The sequence below is a fragment of the Mustela nivalis genome (assembly GCF_964662115.1).
Source record: "Mustela nivalis genome assembly, chromosome: 7".
NCBI lineage: Eukaryota > Metazoa > Chordata > Mammalia > Carnivora > Mustelidae > Mustela > Mustela nivalis.
Genome location: NC_139026.1, coordinates 13,365,492 through 13,388,405, shown reverse-complemented (window position 1 = coordinate 13,388,405; position 22,914 = coordinate 13,365,492). Strand labels below are relative to the sequence as shown.

At 44.3% G+C, this 22,914-nt stretch overlaps 1 protein-coding gene and 1 long non-coding RNA gene across 6 annotated transcripts in view; one reads left to right on the top strand and one right to left on the bottom strand.

Annotated features, from left to right (window-relative positions):
• Window positions 1-22,914, bottom strand: part of SYN3 (synapsin III) — a 453,379-nt gene that overhangs the window by 398,742 nt on the left and 31,723 nt on the right. For all 5 annotated transcript variants that reach the window (XM_082740547.1, XM_082740551.1, XM_082740550.1 and 2 more), the window contains exon 2: window positions 17,822-18,269. In XM_082740547.1, the coding sequence (XP_082596673.1) occupies window positions 17,822-18,132 (311 nt within the window). In that variant the 5' untranslated portion in view covers window positions 18,133-18,269. The remainder of the gene's footprint in view (window positions 1-17,821; window positions 18,270-22,914) is intronic.
• LOC309869429 lies at window positions 14,938-19,166 on the top strand. Its single transcript, XR_014314181.1, has 3 exons — window positions 14,938-15,140; window positions 18,851-18,956; window positions 19,053-19,166. It is a non-coding gene; the product is annotated as an uncharacterized lncRNA (long non-coding RNA).

The window sequence follows — 22,914 nt, the reverse complement described above, 5'->3', positions numbered from 1 at the left end:
GATGGAAAGATTGGAGACTCAGGTTCTGGTTCTGCCAAGCGGCTCGACCTCCCTGTCTCAATTTTATTATCTGTAAGGAAGATATTAATACCTCATGACATATTTCTAAGGGTTATTTTAAGGACCAAATGACATAAAGAATCTTACGTATATAAATAATGCAGAATTGCCTATTTTTAGTATTTACAGTTATACTCTATATACTTAATAAATTATCTATCCATCCACTTGTTCCTCCATTTGTCCATCTGTCCAAGGAAGCAGCCCTCATCTATCCCTTTATCCATCCATCCATCCTTCCATCATCTTTCCTCTATACCCTTATTTCTGTCTTCTCAGTAATGGCATCTCACCTACCCATTGCTCAAGGCAGAAACATAGACCTCATTCTTGTCATCTCTTTCTCTCTTCCTGTCCCCACTGATTCTACATTCTAATTATTTCCCAAACCCATCCAGTAGCCAGTTCTTCTGTATAAGCACTCTAATCTTGACCCCCTTACCTCTCTTCATATATTCTTTTTTTACTCTTCTTCCATAGTACTTATTACATATAATTAGTTATAATCAGTAACTGCGTTTAATGCCTGTGTCTCACTAAACTATAACACAGCTCCTTGAAGTAAGGAACAAATACTCCTAACACCTAACAGAGCGCTTAACACACAGTAGGAGCTCAATTAACACTTGTTGAATGAATAAATGAGTGAAGATAGAAATGGGAAAAAACCCACTTGTTGAGTATTTACTCTGTGCCAGAAACTGCTGTAGGCTTTAACCCATACAGCCTTTCTCATTTAATGCTTCCAACCACCACCATGAAGAAGGCATTATTATTTCCATCCTATTAAAAAAAAAAAAAAGACAAAACTGAAACCCAGAGAGACGAAATATTTTCCCTAAGGGACTTAAATCCTGGCCTTCTAATTCCACGTCTATGTTTTTGCTCAACCCTGAAAAATAGCAGCAAATGTTGGGGTACTCTAGGTTTAGATGTCCTCCCACATACAAGGCAAAAGTAACAAAAGCTTCCATTTGCCCTTTTGGATTTGGGTATGAAGAAACAGTTCTCAGTCACTTGCTATAAACTGAGCACTGTGTTAAGCATTTACATAAACCTTCCTGGGTTAGAGATGGCTCTTTGTTCCAATACCCATTCTCCTCTTTGCCACAGTTAAGAGAGCTTACAGATTGGTATACACACACACACACACACACACACACACACACACAGGAAGTTCCCAACTCTCCATTCAGTTAGGTGTAGCTACTTGATTGAGTTCTAATCAATAATTTGTAAGTAGTACATCCAAGAATACTCTTAGTTTCTTCTTCCATTCTTCTTCCTGGAATATCCATGTTGTTACCTGTTTTCTCAACCTGCCATTTATGAAAGAAGGAGTATTTTCTACAAATTCTCTGACCAAGCTTCAGTGTGTCTGCTTTCAAAAAGTCTCTATGTACACTTCTCTGATGCCAGTGGAGTTCGTCTCTTTCCAAGACTGTCCAAATTACTGACTGGTAGCTCTAACATTAACTCTACTTTTTCTTACAACGTTGACAGGCTTAGCTGTCAACTAAACAAAACTTTAGTGGGATAGGAGATGTTATTGTGACTTGAAAGTTCTGCTTCTTCTTCCAGGCATGGTGTTTGACAAAATGTGTGTGCAGTGAGGCTCATGCAAAGGGGACCTTTCCACAGTGTGAATTTTACCACAAACCTTTAAATGTAGTGTCAGCAAACTACAGATACTGGGATAAGTCCACTTCTAATATTTGTGGGGCTTGGGGAAAAAGAGCAAATGGAGGCCTATTTACATATCTAATATTTATAATATTTATATCACATATCTAATATTTATAATTGATAAATAAATCCAGCAAACATTAAAATAAAACACGTTTGTCTTCCTTCCTCAACAAGTACAACTTCATAATGGCCTGGAAGGATCAGAATGTAGACTTCTTGGAATTTTTAGAGTTCTACCCAGAATAAGACAACATGGGGATTGCCATGTCTTGGTCCCTACAGTCTTCCCTAATTCTCCTTCTACCCTTCTCTCTTTCCTGCACTTCCCAGGATTCTTGTACAGCCTCATGGATTGCCTAGCCCATGAGCCATGCTTCATTTCTTCACTCATGCCCCCACCAACAGTTCTGCCTTGGCAGTGACTTAGGAGGATGGATGGGGAACCGGCATACACAGGGCATGAACTTGGCCAGGGTCCCTTTGGGCAGGGAATTCTAGGGTTCTGTGTATCCATTGCATGGTCTAAGGGTACAGTTTGCAAGGTCATGGTGCAGGGACCTCCTTTGCTATGAGAAGGGGTACAGCTACTAAGGGCTGGAGTCAGATTTAGGGCAAGGTTCCCTCTAGTTTAGGTTTAAAAGAGGTACTAGATGGGCCTGGGACTTCAGAAGGGTAACTAATGAGAACAATCACTGGTACACTGGAAAAAGTGTGGCTTGAGCAAAATTGGAGCTCTACAACTCACTCACCACATGTTCTAAGCCAACATGCTTCTAGGTCATGGTTTTCTCATTTGTCAAGGGTGATAACATCTACAGCCAAGGCTATAGGGATAAATTCACCTGATCCTCTATGCAACAAGACAGCAGAGTGTAGTAGACTCAGGGCAACCACAGAGATGCAATCCCAGCGCTACGACTCACTATAACCTTGGTTAACTTACTCAACCTCCATGTGTTTCAGTTTCCATATTTGGGAAGTTGGTTTGATACTAGTAACTAACTCGCAGGATTTTGTAAAGATTAACCAAGATAAGATGTATAAAGTATTCAGAAAAGTTCCTGCACATAGTTAGCTCCAAAGTACATAACCCAGGGCCTAAAACAGAATCAACAACAAAGAACTACTGACTGTTTTCTCTGTGCCTGTGGGTATCATGTGGTTGGGATCCACAAATAAAACATAATCTTGCCCTCATGGAGGTTACAAAACAGAAATGTGATTCACTTCACTTTGATCTGTTCCACCAGTTCAATGAGTGATGGGTGTTGATAATAATAATAAACAGACGCTATTGGTATATAAGGCCTGCATGTATCTTCACATCCCTCCTCCTATTTGACCCTAATGTCAACCCTGAGAGTAGGAAGGGTGGGGATCAGTCCCTACATATTCCAGATGGAGAAGTCCTTGTTCAAAGACACATTAAATCTCTAAGGGGCACCGGTGATTTAGATCTTGAACTTAAAGATTTTGGGGATTCAGTTCAGACCCTCCTTGTCTTTCATGATTTGGATCCAGCTAACCTTGACCCATTTCTCCTCTGGTTTTCTGCCCACGTCACAGAAACAGGCAACTTCCTGCGATTCTCTAGCCTGGTGGTACACTTCATGCCTCTGAGCCTTTGCACAGGCTGTTCTCTCTGCTTAGGATGGCTTCTTGCTCTTCTCTGCCTGGCTGGCGCTTCCAAGATCTTCATTCACGTCCTCTATCAAGTTTTCCTTGAAAGTGCTCACCCCCACCCCACCAGTGAGGCCAGGTTAGGTGTTCCTCCTTGGGGTTCTCACAGCATCCTATACTAACAACTATTAAAACACCTATCACCCTCTGTTGTAACCACACGATATTTGTCTCTACCTTGACCGCATACACCCAGTCTGAGAGCTCCTGGAAACCTGAAACTGTGTTTCAGTGCTCACAGAGTCCAGTATCTGGCACCAAGTGCCAGGGAACAAGGCATGTTTAATAAGTGTTGGGTCACTGGATAAATGAGTAACTTCTTCTAGGGATAAGTCCGGCGTATCCTGTCCTCAAGACACTTTACTGTCATCTACTGGTACACCGTTGTAGTACACTTACAAATCTCCACTGATTACAATGTGGGGTCCTGCCTGGTACAGTGTCCAACCTGAATGACGGGTAGCCCTCAACTCGATTCTAACCAGAACGCAAAACACATTACACTACACCAATACCACCCAAGCAGCTCTGGCCTTCACAAGGCCTCACCTTCCCAGGAGAAACACTTGTTTTGCCCATCTCTGGAATGTTTACTGCAAAGCCTGGCAGACGGACTCCGGCTGAAGCTGAGGGTCAGGCAGTCCATCCCCCTGCCTGGCTGGGAGTCAGAAGTCTGTCTCCTGACAGGCCACACAGACTGCTGCCTCCTTGCCGGGGGCTCATTCAGGCTTGAGCTGCCTCTGAACAGTCCTGTCTGGCAGAGGGAAGGGTAGGGATGGTCTGGAATTTTAGATGCCTTGGGGGCTGGGGTTGCCGCCTTTGTAATTGCCTGGCTGTTTGACCTCAGGCAAAATGGAGGGCCTCACTGTGCCTGAAGGCTGTCTCCCTAATGCAGACCTCTTCCCAATGCCCTAATATGTTTATTCCTATAATGAGCTCCCTGAATATCCCAGCCAATCACTCAAGGCCTTGGCCTTGGGAAGGGGGTGGGGAAAACTCTTGATTCCAAGAAGCTTCCTTCTCTGTGGGTGGTCTCATATTTTACTGCCACATCAGAGGCACCAGGAAGGAGAATATTATAAAACCAGCGCTGCCTGGGGTGGGAAATCCCAAGTTTGGGGAGGCGGGATGTGGTGTGTGAGAGAGATTTATGAGGAGCGGGTACTGAGTTCTTTCATGGCGACAGCAGGGGCAGAAGGAAGAGGAGAATTAGCGCAAACAGGATCCACCTGTGTCCAAGCGGCACCCTCCTAATAAATGTGTCTGGGATGTAGAGTCAATGTGGCTGGGCTTTGGCTATGCCTTTCCCAGGCAGGAGGGGTCAGGAAGGTTCTGTCTCAGGCATAGCCCTCTTCCCACAGGTGGCCCCTGTAGGGGGAAGGAGGGCAGGGATGCAGGAATCTGGCCCCTGGGGAAGGGAGTCTTGTGTTTCTGATGCAACATATCCGTGGCTTATTTGTGGCCTGGACTTTAGCAGGGTGAGATGGAGTATGGACCATGCAGGAAACCATCGAAGGTAGACATGCTCAAGGCTTCCCCAGTCAGTAAGATGAGGAGAGTCAAATGGCACCTTGGATAGAGGGAGGTGTGACAAAAGCAGGACCTTTGAACACAAAGGTCAATTCGGAGATCCGTTCTAGCTCCATTATTTACTCAAAAATACAGCTAACCTGCCTGGCCCCTTCCCAATGCCAGGGGGATCCTCCAAGGAAGGTGCAGCATCTCCATCCCACCTTGCAATTAGGGAACTCCAGTGAGTCAGGCAGGGGAGGGACCCTTTGAGGGTGGCCAGGCCCCTTGCACCCATATGGGGATCTGTGGAGGTAAGGAACTAGAGCCCCAAGCCACAGGATGTGACAAATATCCCTTCCTTGGCTTCTGACGGCAACAGCAAAGATTTTCATGGGTAGGTCTGGTCACCATTCACAACTATCTACTGAGCCTCCCAGGGACCAGGGACCCCACCAGCCAGCCGTAAGGGGAAAAGGCTGACATGCTGCCTGTTTTGGGGAAGCTCGTGCTCCCAGAAAAGTCAGAAAACTAACCAGGTGAAAAAGAACTGGTCAGTACTGAGAATAAAATGCACAAAAGGATAGGGGATAAGATGTGAGGAGCAGGGGAGATCTCACTCAGGTTGTCACAGAAGGCTTCTTCAGAAGAAGCCGAATACATATTTACTGATCATCCACTTTGTGCCAGGGCCTGCAGCCTCTAAGTAGTTCTTGGCTTCTGGGGGGCTTACCACCTAACAGGAAGGAGAGACTCTATGTATGACCATGTATAGACCATGACTACACAGGGCATTAGCCCAAAGATCCAGCTCAGCCCATCTCTGGGGCAAGGGTCACTCCCTGGGGAGTGGTCCAGTTCATCCATCCATGTATCCGATATCTGGGGCCTCTTCTTTGCCAGGGTCAAGGGCTACCAAGATGAATGTGAGATGGTCTGTATGTGTTTGTGTGAAAGGCACAGACAAGGGCAAATGAGTTGGGCAGGTACTGGGGGTGCTCAGGGAGGGGATGAATTCTCCTGGGGCATATTCTAATTGTGCGGGGAAAATGAGCAATAGGCATAGAGCAGAAGACCCAGATTTGAGCTGGCAGCTGGGGCACCTGCTACATGATTCTGGACAAACCCTTGCCTCATCATCTGTAGAACAGGGACAGGAAGACTACCCACAGGGTTAGTATGAGGCTTAAGTGAGGATGCAAATTTGGAGGACTCTGGGAACCTGCCAAAAACGTGCTAGTAAGTGTGCTGCTCACTGGTGGGCTGCAAAGGTGGAACTTCTCCTCTCCAGGTAAAGTGGTCAATGGGCATTGCCAGCATCAGAGACAGACTCGGGTTCTGTCCAGCTCTGCTATTTATTTCCTAGTGCTGCTTCAGGCACACATCAACCTTCCCACGCCCATTTCATTTGTAAGTGCTCAGGAATGCTATCTCTGACACATTCTGACATATGGCAGGTGTTTAATGCTCATCTCTTTCCCTCCTGATCTTCACCAGGATGGGGAGAGGGCTGAGGTCTGTTGGGTGTGTCCCGGGGGAACTGACCTGTCATTTCCTCTCTCTAGGAGGAGGAAGGGGCAACATCTTCCTTGCTCTAAAAGGAACTCCTGCTTCATGAAGTCTAGCATAATGGAAACCTGCCTGGACAACTCTCTGGGATCTCCCCTTCCTCCCCAGTACAGGTCTTTAGGGCAAACAAAGTCATCAGCCACCCACTCACCATTAACAGCAGAAATCAGGTTAGAATGTCATCTCAGTCCTTATCCCTCTCATTGCCAAAGACACTACACTGTGTCACCCTCATTCCTAGGATATCTGAAAGTCCACAATCTTTATTACACAAAGAGAGTTTGTTAACATTTAGAAGGCTAAGCCATCCCCTCACCAAACATACATTTACTGAGCATCCTCTAAGAGCCCATCTGGGGAAATGCCCATGGGAAAGGCAATACACTGAAAAGGTAATTCATACCAAGTTGCAAATGACTAATATCTATCATTCCAGAAAAGGGATTTAAATGGTATAAGGAGGATGAGAAGGACACATGAGAATATTAAGTATTTGATTTAGAAAGGGGGTGTGGGGCCTCTCAAGGTATAAAGAACGGGGAACAGACGGAAAAGGCTGAGAAGAGTTATTTTCTATCCATCCTTCCCTCCTCTTCCTCCCTCCCTCCATCCATCCACCCACCTATCCAAGGTTCACTATGGGCCCAGGACTGTGCTAGACTCTAGGTATTGCACTAACCAAAACAACCCTCCTGCCATCATGCTGCATACAATCTAGCTGGAGACAGACTAAGAAGAATATTTATCTTGCATATTTATCATGACTCATGTCTTCTTTAAATCAGAAGTTACTGACTGGTAAACTTCATGAAGTCCACAGTCTTATTTTGGACTTAAATTGTATGCTTACAATTTTAAAATAGAAAATTCATATAAAAATTCAGATTTCTGACTGCCCTTGAAAAATCAATGACTTGGCAACACCAGCCCCTTTTTCTTGCATGGTAACAACTGGGTGAGTGAACTGCAGCAGCTGCCTTTGGAGGGGACGCCAGTTCTCACGCCCAACACAGTCCCCAATTTTCTGTCTTGCTGAAGCTGAAACCAAGTGGCAGATAACCATTTGCCATAAAGCATGTATTGTTGTTTTCCTTGCAGCAGGGAAATATTTCTCTATGGTTGTGCCTTTTCCTACCACCTGCCCCTTCACTCACCGACCTTCTTGTCTCCTATAAGCAGCTGTACATGCAACCCCTAATTTAACTAAGTCCATTCTGAAAATGGCAATTAGCTCAATGAAAATCTTCAAGAAACCTGTACTCTTACCCTTCCTGCAGACCAAGGGTGGGAGGTCAGGAAAATGGACACAAAGCACCATCCTCTCTCTTGCCATCACAGACAGCCTCCCTCCTGCCAAGGGAACACATCCTAGGCAGGCTTCCACAGGCCCCAGGAGAGGAGACGTTCTGTAATGAGGCTGGCATCTTCCCAGTGACCTGCCTCCCCCAGGGCAAGGCTGTAACCAGGCTGGATGAAGTCTGTCGACTCCAGTGCTGAAACGGCTATTGCTAAGAAAGCCATGGCATCTGAAGGACTCCACTGAAAAGGTCATTCAGAGAACCAGGGCAAGAAAACCATGCTTTGGAGGAAGAGGGGAGACTCACAAGGTGAACAGTTGAGATCTTTGGAGAAAAGTAAGACAAGGTCAGAGAAGTGACTGAGACATAAAGTCACAGAGGAAAGAACACAAAGCTTTAGGCTCAAGACTCCTGTAAGGGCTTATAGGCCAACCCCTTTACAGTCAGGCCTCTTCTGTAACTTTTTTCCCAAATGGCCGCCCAGTTATGCCTGAACGCCTGCAAATGATGGGGAGCTCACACTGTCACTAAGCAGCCCAACTGATCTCTGGATGGATCTTCGCCATTCCATATATTGAGCTGAAATAGATCTCTAGTGTAGGTGGCCCTACTGTTCCCAGCTCTACCAGTTGGAAGCCACATGAAAGAAGTCCTCTAACTCAATGGTTTCTAAACTTGGCTCATCATCATTTAAAAAAAAAAAAAATACAGTTTCCCAGCTCCATTGATTTAGCAGTTCTAAGGGTACATTGCACTGTGGCCTGTCTTGCACCCATCTGAACATCCAGCAACACCACCTCCATCTGCATTTGTACTGAAGGAACCAAGCAGCTCTGTGGTACACAGTCTTGGGAGTGTCCCAGAACATACTGTGGAACCAGCCAGATTTGTTCTTCACCAGGAATTTGATTTGAGAGCAGAGAGGCACATGGCTGGGGGAAACAGGAGCCGACTTCTCTAGAGAAGGCTGACCATAAGTCCCAGCCTCCTAGAGCCCAGAAGAGCCCTGGGTCTTGGTCTTTCTAAGACCTGGGTTTTCATATCTCCTTTTGATTCTGTGAGCCTCCCACATTCCAATACACCCCCATTTTGACTAAGTCAGCCCAGGTCTATTTCTTTTTCTTTCAAACAAAGAACTCTAACTATTACAGAAGGTGTAGAGTAGTGCCTGGGAATCTGAATGTCATTCTGATAGAAACCGTATTTTGGGGAATGTGATCTTAGTCCCATCATCATTTGACTTAAGAAGAAACTGAGGCCCAGAGAGAACAGTGGCTCCACTATGATCGCATAGCATCAATAGAGAAGGGAGTAATCTGGAAGAAACAGCATCTATCAGATTTCTCCCCACATTCCCTTCAGCTCAAAGACATTTCCCCCAGATTTTCTAGCCAGTTTCAGAGGGTGAAGACTCTACCAGGCAAGAGACAGCTCTTCACTGTTTTCCCCCTCCCTCTCTCTCTCCCTGAAAGAGCTGGGTAGGAAACAGCAGGAGCACCAGGCCTCAGGATTGGACAGCAGGAAGACCTCACGGAGAGAGGTCAGCACTTGAAAAATTCCTCAAGTCAAAGGGCTTGGGGCTTGGGTGCCACACAAGGCCCTCACTGTGTGCGCACATTGTCTCCCTGATAAAAGGGGCCGGGCCTGGGAAAACGGAGCCTGTCTCCAGGCGACTAGGCAGGCTGCTGGGGAATGCCCAAGGCCCTTCCCCCTCCCCCAGGGCCAGGGCCAGGGCGGCAAGGGGGAGGGGCAGGATTGCAGGGCAGGTGCCCAGAGTGGGAGGGATGAGTCCAGAAGTCCAGAGCCACTCTAAGTGGTGCTGGATGGCCTGTGTGAACTGGTGAATAAAGTGAGGAGGAAGGTGACATTAGACCTTTCCTTTCTTCCTCTCCCTTCCATCCCTGCATGTCCCCACTAGCAAGAGCCAGGGCCTGCCTTGTTCAAGGAGACGTTTAGTGATAGAGGAAGTGGTGGGGAGAGATGTAAGGATTCTACTTCCCAGAGCCACCTGTCTTCAACAGAGAGGTACGTGTCTCTGCTGTGAGCCCCACAAGCAAGTCTAGGAGGAGGGGACCAACCCAGGCCTCCATCTTCTCATCCTCACAGTAGAGTGCCTGCCAGCTTACCAGCATCCAGACACCCCTCCTCCAGGGCTCCTGGAAGACAGCCCTTGAGCCTATCCAGCTGAACTGAGAAGTATGCCAAGTGGCTTCCTTCCCCCTGGCTTCCAGCACCATTATATTCATCAGCAATTAGTAATTGCAATTAATTGTTAATACAGTTACCATTTCAGTGCCTGTTATGACATGCTAAGCCCTGTATCAGCCCCACCTGTGCCATCATCTCTAATCTTTGCAATGACCTTTCACAAAAGATATACTATAGCCCTGCTTCATAGCTAAAGAATGTGAAGTTCAGAGGTCAGACTTCCCAAGGTCATGTAAGTGAGAGGGAGAAGAGATCTAGGCAGTCTGCCTTGGGACTGTCTACTAGTTTTGCTCCCTCCCTGCTGTTGACTGACAATCCTCCGTCATTGTTATAGGTGGGGAAAGCTGCTCTCTGAGAATGGGGTTAGTTGGTGGGCCTGCTTTGGTTCTCCAACCAGAAAGCAAGGAAGTGCAAAGGGTAGCCTCTCACTGGGCCCATATTAGCAGGACTGAGATGTTGGCAACTGTTTCTCATTGTCATCCCCCATAAGCAGGTTATCTAGATAAAATACAGGTTATCCAGTTAAATTTGAATTTTGGGTAAATAACCCAAAATTCTATACATATAAGTGTCTATTTATGGTATAAGTCTATACCAAATATTGTAAGAGATAAATAGATTCATTATTTATCTAAGTATTAACTGAGGGTCTTGTATTTTTATTTGTTGAATATAGTCATCCTACCCCAAAGCCACTGCTGGTGATGCCAGCTCTTGAGTTCAAATACCCCCCCTGTAGGTGGCACAGTGGGAAGCAGAATGTCCTGGTCCCCATGGGGCCAATTAGGCCCACTGCAAGGCTTGAAGGAGCCTGCCAAGATGCCCTGCAGTCCTCATGTCTTCAGTCAAAGCAGCCTGAAGCAGTTCAGCCCAAGTGGAGCCTGAAGCCTTTGAGCTACCAGCTGAACAACAAGGGGGAGCCTTGGGCAAAGCCTGGACATCAGGTACTCTTGAATTCCAGGGCAGCTGAGTGTTTTCTGAGAAAGACTCTCCCTAGGGCATCCTTGATCCTGAACTCTCCCATAATAGTAGTATCAGCCTCTGGCAAGAGCATCTATTTGTTTGTTGATTAAAGCATCTGTGTAGCCTATCCTACCTTGTGCCAGGTACTGTGCTAGCCTCAGACAATATGGTATTCAAACAAGGGAGGCTTGTTTAAGCCTTACCCTCCTGGAGCTTATGCTCTAGCACAGACCATAGCACAGGCAAACAAACTGGACACACAGGACAACAGGAGGGAGAGGAACAACAGGCTTTTAACTGGAGCCTTTAACATTCCTGTGAGCTCAGTGGTATGGTGACAGTGGTGGCATTATGGTCCCCACTTTACAGAAAAGGAAACTGAGGCTCAGAAATGTAAAGCGGCTTGGCCAAGACCACAGAGCTGGTGACTGGCAGAGTTGGGACTTCAGTTCCGACCTGCCACCTGCCAGCCCTGAGTTCTCTGCATTTTATCTCCCTTCCCATTTTAACACTCTTGGGAAACATGTCTGACATGTGTTAGGAAATCACATATTTAATATCAGAACACCAGGAGAAAGAGCAGAAAAGATCCTGCTAGAGCCTTAAAAAGAGGAAAATAGCCCAAAGGCAATTTCTACGAAGGTTCCAATTCCCAAACCTGAGATCACAAGTGTCTGGATGGCTACAGGAACCTCTTTTCCTCCTGGCACCTTATCGTTCCAGCTGCCCACATGACTCCAGCAGGGTGGAGCTGCCTGGCTTGAGGTGGGGCACTTTCCTCCGAGGGTGAGGTCACCGGGATCCTGTGCTTGGCTGCAGTGCTGTTACATGGAGTCCTGCCACTCTGTCTCCTCCCACTGCTCTCAGACACTGGGCGTGTGTGGGTGTGTACATGTGTGAGCCTCCCAAGCAGGCTCTGCAGGCCAGTGCCCTCACACACAGCACAGGAGGGCTTGTGCTCTGGCAGGAGTAGGAAAAAAGACAAGGAACAGGGGTGTCCAGAATGGTCCGAGATGAATCCCAGATGCCACTGACATCCATTTTGATTTTGGGCTCAGAGCCTCAGTTTTCCTTAGTTATAAAATGAGAATAGTAAAAGTATTCCATACAGTTGTTGGGAGGATAGAATTAGAAAACTATTTAGCACAATGTCTGGAGGTGGAAAGTACACAAATGTTTGCCACATGACAATGATGAAGACATGACCCCATCCCCAAAGAGCTCATGATTTGTTCATCTGTGCGTTTGTTCATTTTTTGACCAAGAATTTTTAGCATCTACCTCGTGCCAAACGCTGAAGTCCTGTGCAGGGGTCCGCAGGAACTGTGGTGCCATTAGAAATGCCTTTTAAGAAGTTAGACCTGTTCAAGTCCCACCCTAGCCACTCCCACCTGTTCTTTCTTGAGCAGGTGCATGGTCTCTGTGTTCTGCTTCCTCACCTGTATAACACCCCCTGGGCAACTCAGGAAGTGACTATGACAAGAGCTCTCTTGGCAAAAGATTAATGACCAGCTCTGTGAAGAGAACTGAAAGCCCTGTTTTGTAGCATTTGCCAGTTTCTGGGGTATAAATGCTCTCATGTGACTACTGTGACTTTCTGTTGGATTGAGTATGAGATGAGAGGGGAAAAAGGAGATTTCAGAATGTCACCAAAGTCACTCTTTAGTTTCACTGTCACCATCTCCACCTGTCATTATCAAATAACTTATCACCTCCAAAGTCACTCATTCAGTCATCAGACATTTCCTAATTAACTGCCTGCCCTGTTGTAGGCACTGAGATGCAAATAGACCATCTGGGAGTGGGTGGGGGAGGGTGATGGTGGGGACACAAATTATCATACAGCATCTCTTGGTGAATCTAAAAATGCACAAGGTACCTTAGTGGGTATCACCGATCATTATTTAGGAGGACAGTGTAGCCTGATACACTCTGGGCTGGAAGGACAGTAGCAGAGGGGTGTTTCAAACCAAGAATACTTTCTTCATTTCCTACCCAACAAATAAGAGAAAAAAGAGACATAGGGAAGGGTGGAGAATTGAAGGGAAGGTAACAATAGATCATTGTTGAAATGGAATAGCAGACATTCTGGGAACAAGGCCATGGGTGAGGTAAGAGGAGAGGAGAGCCAGAGTTCCACAAGCTACTGGAGGGAGGGGGTGGGGGCAAAGGCTTAGCTGCTTCTATCCCCTCACCTCAACACCCTGTTAACTCAGCTTCCTCCAGGCTCTGGAGAGCTTAAAGGCAAAACCATGAGCAGGGAGGTACATCCGACCCAAGCCTGAATATGAGCAATCTCTTTTTTTTGTCGCGTTCAATGTTCTGATTTCAAAATCAAACCTGGGGTTCTGGTATATTCAGTGGGCAATAAAAAAAAGCTTTGTGCCAACTTTCTTTTAACAATCTCAAATAGCAGTCTTACAGTTACTCCCACACTGGAAAATAAAGAGCCAAGATTTTATACATAGGTGAGTAAAAACTGAAACCCCTCAACTCTATGTATTATATTGCTGACTTTCAAGGTAAGGTGAGTTTCAGGCCTCATTATGCCCATTAAAAGTTATCCTCATTGGACTGGAGGGGGGCAATGACAACGCTAATTGAACATCGACTGTTGAGCACCAGGAATATAAGGAAGAACAAGACACGGGCCTTGTTTTGGCAGAAAAGACAGCCACCTAACAGCCAATGATAACACAGTGTGAAATTACTGTAGCACAATGCAAAATGCTCTAAGTTAAATAAAGGAGGTGGCTGTCAGCACTGTTGGCAGGTTGCAGTGTGTCAGGGAAGACTTCACAAAAGAGGTGACACCTGAGCAGTCTTTTAAGGATGAATGGAAATTGGACAAGTGAACAAGATAGGGAAGGGTATTCCAGGTAGCAGGGAACAGAAGGTGCTAAGGCAAATGTGTTTGAGAACTACAGGCTGTTTGTTAATTCTGTAGAATAAAGAGTACAGCAGGAAGTGGAGCTAGAGACAGAATTAGAGGGAGGCAAGCAAGCTGATGACTTGATTTAAATTTGAGGGCAATGATGCAGCAACACAGGATTATAATAGGGGATGCGTGGTGGGAGCAAACTGATCAAGTCTGTGTTTCAAAAAAAATTACCCTTTGGTTACCACCCAAGGTTAACATGGAAGTTAACCAGGAAGTCAAGACTGGAGACCCGGAACCATTGAGGCTGCTGAAAATTCTAGGCAAGAGAATGAGTGGACAGGCAGTAGGGCTGAAGAATACTGAGTTTAACATCCATTTATTTTATTTCTCCTTTCCCTTGTGGTTCTCAAGATTGACTGATTTCCCCTCATCCCAAAGGACAGCACCAACTTGAGTTCAGACCTACTACTGAGCTGGCCCAAAGTTCCCTAAACACCACTGTCCTAGCTCGGCTCTTCCAGGTCCAACTCCAAAAGGTGGTGGGATCTTACAAAGCTCAGCATGAACTGTGTTTCTCAGCAAAGTATCCCTCTGTTTCTCCTCCAAGGATGAAAGGTCCTTCCCCCCAGGTCACTGGGCAGGTATCAGATAGCCCTTGGGGGGCCCAGGCTGGTCCAGAGTATCAAGCTGGCCTCCACCAGGAGGGGGAGAGAGGGAGTTTCTTGCAAATTCTCTAGCTACAGGGAAACCTGATTCTGCAGGAAAGCCCAGAACCCAGAATGGGAAGACAGAGGATCTGGGGCTGAGAAGGGAGAAAAGGGAGCAGCATTGTTCCTGGTGGGTTCACTCTCAGTCTAGACAGTGGCTATCTCCCCCTTCATTATCATCTCAAAGGGGGAGGGGAAAGGGGCCTGTGAACTGGCTTCTCCCCTTTAACAACTTCTTCCTCTCAGGAGACAGTTTGCACAATGGAAGAGGGGTTGGGCAGGGGCTGACTCAGGCAGTCCAGGCTCTGCCAAAGCCACCCCAGGACAGCGGGGCTGGCTCGCCACCTGCTGGCCGCTCCTGGTGGCAGGGGACAGGCAATCCTCAGGAACTCGGCAGAAGAGGATTCGGATTCCTAAGCAGCCTGCATCGATCTGGGGAAAGCTGGAAATGAATTAAGATTCAGAGATGATAGGAAGTTGAAGAATCTAAGATGGAGTTCTGCAGGAAAAGCTGGTGTGTCTGCAGGCAGGAAGTCTCTATCACAAATGTCCAATGGATGCAGAACAAGGTTCCAGGTAAGTTAATGAGTGTCAGTTTCCCCCTTCTCCCCTTTATTAGCTACTGAGGGGCAAGAAAAGGATTGTTGCTTTTGAGGCCCAATTAAAGTGTGAGTATAACAGGCGTGATTGAAAGAGACTGGGAAACATTCCTCTAAGCCAAAATTGTGTCCCCCCTCAGTATGCACAGTTTAAAATTCACCCATTAGTCATACCTGTGGATTAGAGAGATGGAAGGCTAAAGTAAAATGTGAATGCTACTTGGATAGGAGAAAGAGATGATGGGGATTAAGGAGTATACTGGTCGTGATGAGCACAGAATGATGTATGGAAGTGCTGAGTCACTATACTGTACACCAGAAACTAATATAACACTGTATGTTAACTAACTGGAATTTAAATAAAAACTTCAAATAATAATAAATAAATGTTACTTGGGTGAGGCCATTCATTGTATTTCAACCTCATTCACTGTGCCCCTACACTATACTACTTACCCCATGGACACCAGGAGGACAGAGATTCGTTAAGAAGCAACTTTATCATTCAGGAACTAATAGGCATGAGTGATTAATAGAAAACTCTGGCACTGAGATCAATCGTAATCCACTCTGCCCATTATTGGGGATGAAGAGATTAAATAAACATGCCTATAAGGGGCTGCCGTCAGGATGACTAATGTTGCATAGAAGGTCACAAATAGTCTCCAACAGTGACATACACCTACTGTCTATAAGACACATCCTAAGCACTTTTATAGTAACTGAGATTTTAACCCAATTACATACATTAACTCTACAAGGTAGATACTGTCTTATTGACATTCAGGTGCAGTAACTTGCAAAGGTCCTTCAGCTACTATGGGGTAGAGATGAGATCTGAATCCAGACGGCTTAACTCTGAAGTCTGTGTTCCTCACCATTGTACTGTGCTGTCATTTATCAGTTCAACCTCCATAAAGAGAGTTAAGTTCCCTGACAAACAGGTTTTTAAAATAACCCCTGACCACTGCCATATCATGGCAAACCCTGACTGAACTAGAGATAACATGGCAGAGAATGCTCCAAATCAAGGTCAAGCACTGGGTTAAAAAGAAACAAGAGGACTGCAAAGGCCGTGTAGGCATTTTGATTACTGGGTGGACAGGCAGCAGAATTGTACAGGCAAGAGTGCCTGGAAGCAATATCTCTGCAGAAATCAACCGCTATGCTCAGGACATAAAGATGGTGCTTACATAAGCGCACGAACAAATAAACAAGGCGTCATGATGACAAGTTCAAGCAAGCAGCAACACCAAAGATAATGCACACTGGATCAGAACAAAGGCCGTGCACATAACCATCTTGCTTAAGATGAACTGATTTCTTAGCAAGAAAGTAAAGACTGCTATCTACACCTGCTGAACATGCTCCCATATTGACTGTACTGAATATGTATTACATGCTATAAATATCCCACTCCAAAGCACAGGCTCAATCGTTCCCAGCCTGAGTTAACTTCTGAAGGAATGAATGTGAGTACACACATGCATGTGAGAACAGCAGAGCTTCCGGCATGCTCAGTGAACAATACGCATTAATTTATTCACCAAGACGTATTTACTGAGAGCCTACGATGTGGCAGCCTTTGGAGACATATGCATGCAACCTTGCCCTCCAGCCCCATGACCTTGTATGGGTCTGTCAGAAATACCCTGGATGGAGTGCCTCCATGTCTCCACATTTGGACTTAATTCCTGGACTGCAAATCCTATGCCTCAAATAAGGACTGATAGTATTTATCACTCCCCTCTACCAAAAATTTGGTATAGAGCCCTATTCTCCAACTGTCCAGATCCATGTGAACAGGGTCTGTTCACCACTCACCTGAGCACCTAAGACTGTAACTTACACTTGACTGGTACTAGTAACTGCTTGTGGAACAACTGCTGCAATGACCTTGACACATGTGCCTAGTCTCTGCATCTGGAGAGCTTATCATCTGTTGGCATGCCCAACATCGCCTCTGCTCATGCTTGGTGTTAAGAGAAGAGGTTCTGGAGCCAGACTGCCAGTACATGGAAGACCTGGGATACAAACCCAGGGACTCTGGTCCCAAGGGTGTTAGATAAGGACCATGGGCCTTGTGTTCGTTTCTTTTACCCTCATAGCAACCTAACTGAATGGACAGAGGATGGCTGAGGCTGAAAGATAGTAAGCAACTTGCCAGAGTTATTCTAGATTTTTAAAGTTTTCCATTTTTAGGAAGGTAATATGGCACACATACCATATATTATGTAATACTCCCGATGAGCTCTAGACAGCACCCCCACAGCAAACGTATTAAGATGTAAACTAAGCTTGCAGTAGATCATATGATCAAGCACAGTGAGTAGTATAATGAAGACTATTATAATCTCACTTTCCCTCAGACCAAGCTTTGTTGCCAAAATGATTATAAAATATTTTTCAGTTTTCAGAGCTTTTTGGTTTTAGATTTGCAGGTAAGGGATTGGGACCTATAAATGTAAAGCAAAAAGCAGATGCCATGGTGCTTGGCATGGAGCAACCACATGATAAACATAGTTTTTTTTTCCCCTCGGGCTAGTCTCTGATACCACAAAGCCTCTCAGCTCCCCCCGCCTCCTGCCACCCCAGGACTGAGAGAAACCCATTTCCTCTCTTGCCCATTGGTGGAAGCTCCTACAGATTCTGGCTTACCAATCTGTGTGGGCATCATCGATCACCAATAGGATCCTGGGCCTTTGAACAATGGGAGCAGAGGGACCTGGAGGCTCCATCAGCCCTGAGGGGGCTTGTGAGGTCTGCTTCATGGCACTGGAGAAGGAACTAAAGAGGCTGGATCCTGGAGAGGAGAAGGAGGCTGCGAGGGGCTGGGGGTGCCTCCTCTCCATAGCTGGGGAAGCAGGAGAGCTGGTGGAGCTGTCTGGGCGCTGCAGGTCTGTCATGTAGCCATTGGGCAGGTTGGCCACAAAACTGCTGTCAGAGAGGCGCCGCCGGAGGAAATTCATGGCTATGGATGGAAGAGATGGCTTGTTCCTACTCAGACTTGTTTAGGTGAGGCCCAGAACACAGGCTACCAGGGAGAGGAGGTCACAGAAGAGCCAGGGGAATCCTGCACAAGTCGACTTCAGCTGTCTTTGCTAACCTGTGGAAACAAGCCAACACACACATTAGTGGAAATGACCTCCACCCCTTAAGAGCAAATAGATATGGCACCTTCCTGCCCCACTGTTGGGGGCAATATAAAGTGGGACATCCTTTTGGAAAGGACTTTGGCAATATGTAATTAGAGCATAACCTTTTAACCTATAATTTCGATTTTCTGGAATTCTATCCCAAGAAATGAATCTCAGTTACTGGAAAAGCCTCCTGCACAGATATATTTTCCATGGCATTATTTACACTAGCAAGATACTGGAAAGAATTCCAACCTTCAGTCACAAAATAATGAATAAATAAAGTACAGCACAGTCACTCAGTTGAAAACCTTTGACTATTAAAAGAGGGTACTTATAAAGAGATTTTAGTACCATAGAAAATAATTCATTTGTAATTAAGAAGGTCATGCTACAAGTTTATTGGGACAGAATGACTACAACCACATAAAGGACGAGATAATATAACTTTGGAAAGCAAATACACTGGAATGTTAACCATAATTACATTTGGGTAATGCAATTATGTGGTTTCTTTTTCTTTTTCTTCCCACCTACCTATATTTTCAAGATTTTCTAGAATATATATTGTTGCGGACTGAGCTGTGTCCCCCAAATCCATGTGTTGAAGACCTAACCCTTAATGTGTTGGTAACTGGAGATGGTGCCTTCGGGAGGTAATGGAAGTTACATGAGGTCATGAGGGTGAGGCCCTCAGGATGGGATTCATGGCTTTATAAAATGAGACACTAGCTTGCTTTCCCTCCATCCAGTGAGGACACAGGGAGAAGGAAGCTGTCTACAGGCAAGGAAGAGGCCCTCACCAGAAACCAATCACGGTGGGACCCTGATCTCAGACATCAAGCCTCCAGAACTGTGAGAAAATAAATTTCTGTTCTTTAAGCCACAAAGTCTGTGGTATTTTGTGATGGCAACCCAGACTGACTAATAAAACATATGTATTGCTTTTCTGAACAGAAGAAAAAAAGTTAATTAAAAAAAACCAGATTATTCACTTGAGATCTAGATAACCCATTGAGAAAAATAATTATTTAAATGATATGATTATCTAATTATGCAATTAATTATATAAATGATGCAAAAAACTCATAGAGTTTTGATTATTTTATATTTTTATAGAAGTAAAATTTACTTCCACTGAGATGCACAGTTCTCAAGTGTACAATTCTTTGAGTTTTGATATATGAATACACTGATAAAAGATTTATTATATTTATGTCGTCTCAGGAAGTTCTCTTGTGCCCATTTCTGGTCAGCCTACACATCTTCGTAGACAAAACTCTTTTGATGTCTGTCACTGTATGTTAATTTTACCTCTTCTTAAACTTCCTATAAATGTAATCATATATATTAATCTTTTTGAAGGGCTTCCTGCTCTCAACAGAGTGGTTTTGAGACTGATCTAGGCTACATGTATCAATAGACATTCTGTTTTTCAATCTCCGAGTAGCACTCCACCAGATGATTCAAACCACAAATTTTTATATCCTCTCCTGTTGATGGGCATTTGAAATGGTTACAGCTAGAGGGTATTATGACTAGGATTGTTATAAGGATCTTTTACTTAAGCATTTTTGTGGAAAAAGAAAGAATGGGGGAAAAAAAGAGTGAAGGGGAGACTTTTCTTCAGAAAAATATCTAGAAGAAAATTTATTGGATCACAGGGTAGAAGTATGTTTACCTTTATAAGAAACCATCAGAAAGTTTCCCATAGTCGTTGTGCTAGTTTGCACATTTCTCCTAAGGGTTCCAGTTGCTTTACATCCTTCATAACATTTGGTTGTTGTCAGTCTTTAATCTTAGCCATTCCAGTGGGTGTAAAATAGTGTCTAATTGTATTTTTAATGAATTTTCTCTAATATTTAAGGAGGTTGAGCAATTTCCATGGGTTTACTGGCCATTAATATATCTTCTTTGGTGAAGTATCTGTTCAAGACTTTGGCCCATTTTTAAAATGTGGGTTGTTAATATTTTTATTATTGATTTGTATTATTTGACTAGGAGTTCTTTGTATGTTCTGGATATAAGTCCTTTATCAGATATGCACATTGTGAACATTTTCTCTGTCTTTGGTTTGCCATTTCATGTCCTTCGTGAACAGAAGTTGATAGAATAAAATAACCCTTACAAAAAGTTGTTTCCTTGAAATAAAAACGTTCCAACAAGAAAAAAATTTATATTATCAGATTACACTTCTGTATTTTGGCTATTAGGAATATTTTATATGTACATACAAAATGTACATATACATACATAAGTATATATATTTATATGTACATATATGAAATCTGTTACATAAATCTGTAGATGTTTTGATAAACAAAAGTTTAAAATTTTATGAAGTTCAAGTTATCAGATTCTTCTTATTAGATCTTTCTGTATCCACTTAAAAACCTTTGCTAACTCCAAGATCATGATGATATTGTCTTCTAAACTCTTACAGAAACTGAATAGTTTTAACTTTTCTATTTAGGTCTATAATCCATCCAAACTTGAATTTTTTTTTTATATTTTATTTATTTATTTGTCATAGAGAGAGAAGCGAGAGCAAGCACAGGCAGACAGAGTGGCAGGCAGAGGCAGAGGGAGAAGCAGGCTCCCGGCCAAGCAAGGAGCCCGATGTGGGACTCGATCCCAGGACGCTGGGATCATGACCTGAGCCGAAGGCAGCCGCTCAACCAACTGAGCCACCCAGGCGTCCCCAAACTTGAATTTTTGAGTGGTGTGAGGTGGGGTTCATTCACCTAGTTTTCCAGCATCATTTATGAAAATATTTTTTCTCAATGAATTGCTTTGTTTTTTAAAATTTTTATTTATTTTTAATTGCTTTTCAGTGTTCCAGAATTCATTGTTTATGCACCAATGCCCAGTGCTCCATGTAATATGTGCCCTCCACAATACCCACCACTAGCTTCACCCAACCTCCCACCATCCCCCTCCAAAACCCTCAGTTAATTCCTCAGAGTCCACAGTCTCTTGTGGTTCATCTCCCCCTCCAATTTACCCCAACTCCATCTCCACATGTCCTCTGTGTTATTCCTTATGCTCCACAAGTAAGCGAAATCATATGATAATTGACTCTCTCTATTTCACTCAGCATAATCTCTTTCAGTCCCATCCATGTTGATACAAAAGTTGGGTACTCATCCTTTCTGATGGAGGCACAATACTCCATAGTATATAAAGACCACATCTTCTTTATCCATTCGTCCACTGAAGGGCATCTTGGTTCTTTCCACGGTTTGGTGACTGTGGCCATTGCTGCTATGAACACTGGGGTACGGATGGCCCTTCTTTTCACTACATCTGTATCTTTGGGGTAAATACCCAGTAGTGCAATTGCAGGGTCATAGGGAGGCTCTATTTTTAATTTCTTAAGGAATCTCCACACTGTTTTCCAAAGTGGCTGCACCAACTTGCATTTCCACCAACAGTGTAGGAGGGTTCCCCATTCTCCATATCCTCTCCAACACACGTTGTTTACTGTCTTGTTAATTTTGGCCATTCTAAATGGTGTAAGGTGGTATCTCAATGCAGTTTTGATTTGAATCAAAAACTGATGGCTAGTGATGATGAACATTCTTTCATGAGTCTATTAGCCATTTGTATGTCTTCATTGGAGAAGTGTCTGTTCATGTCTTCTGTCCATTTTTTGACATGATTATCTGTTTTGTGTGTGTTGAGTTTGAGGAGTTCTTTGTAGATCTTGGATATCAGCCCTTTGCCTGCACAGTCATTTGGGAATATCTTCTCCCATTCCGTGGGTTGCCTCTTTGGTTTGTTGCCTGTTTCTTTTGCTGTGCAGAAGCTTTTGATCTTGATGAAGTCCCAAAAGTTCATTTTCGCTTTTGTTTCCTTTGCCTTTGGAGACGTATCTTGAAAGAAGTTGCTGTGGCGGATGTCAAAGATGTTACTGCCTATGTTCTCCTCTAGGATTCTGATGGATTTCTGCCTCACATTGAGATCTTTTATCAATCTCGAGTTTATCTTTGTGTATGGTGTAAGAGAATGGTCAATGAATTGCTTTAGTGGCTTTCTTGTTGCCAACGAATTGTATATGTATGGGTCTATCTCTGGACTCTTTATTATGCTCGATTGATCTGTTTGTCTTTAAACAGTCTTAATTACTGTGGGTTTACAGAAAGGCCTAAAATCAGACAAAATGAGTCCTCCAACTTAGATTTTGATTCTCAATATTGTTTAGCGTATTCTAGGTCCTGTTTTCATATGCATTTTAAAATCAACTTGTATGAAAGAGTCTGTTGGTTTAGGATGATATGGTTTAAGATTATATAGAGTCCACAGCTCAATTTGGGTAGAAATAACATCTCAACACTACTGAATGCTTTGTTTTATGAACAGGGTAGAGCACTCTACTTACTAAATATTCTTTAGTTTCTCTCAGAAACGTTTTATGTTTTTCAACATAGAAGTGTTGCACATATTTTGTTAAAGTGATTCCAAATTATTTCTTCTGTGTTTTTTTGGGTGAGGGGCAGGATGGTATTTTAAAAGACTCTGTTCTCTAAGTTTCGTTTTCCATTTGTTTGCTGCTAGTATCATGTATTTGCCAATTATTGTCAGTACGTTGATGTGATAAAGTCAATTGTTTCT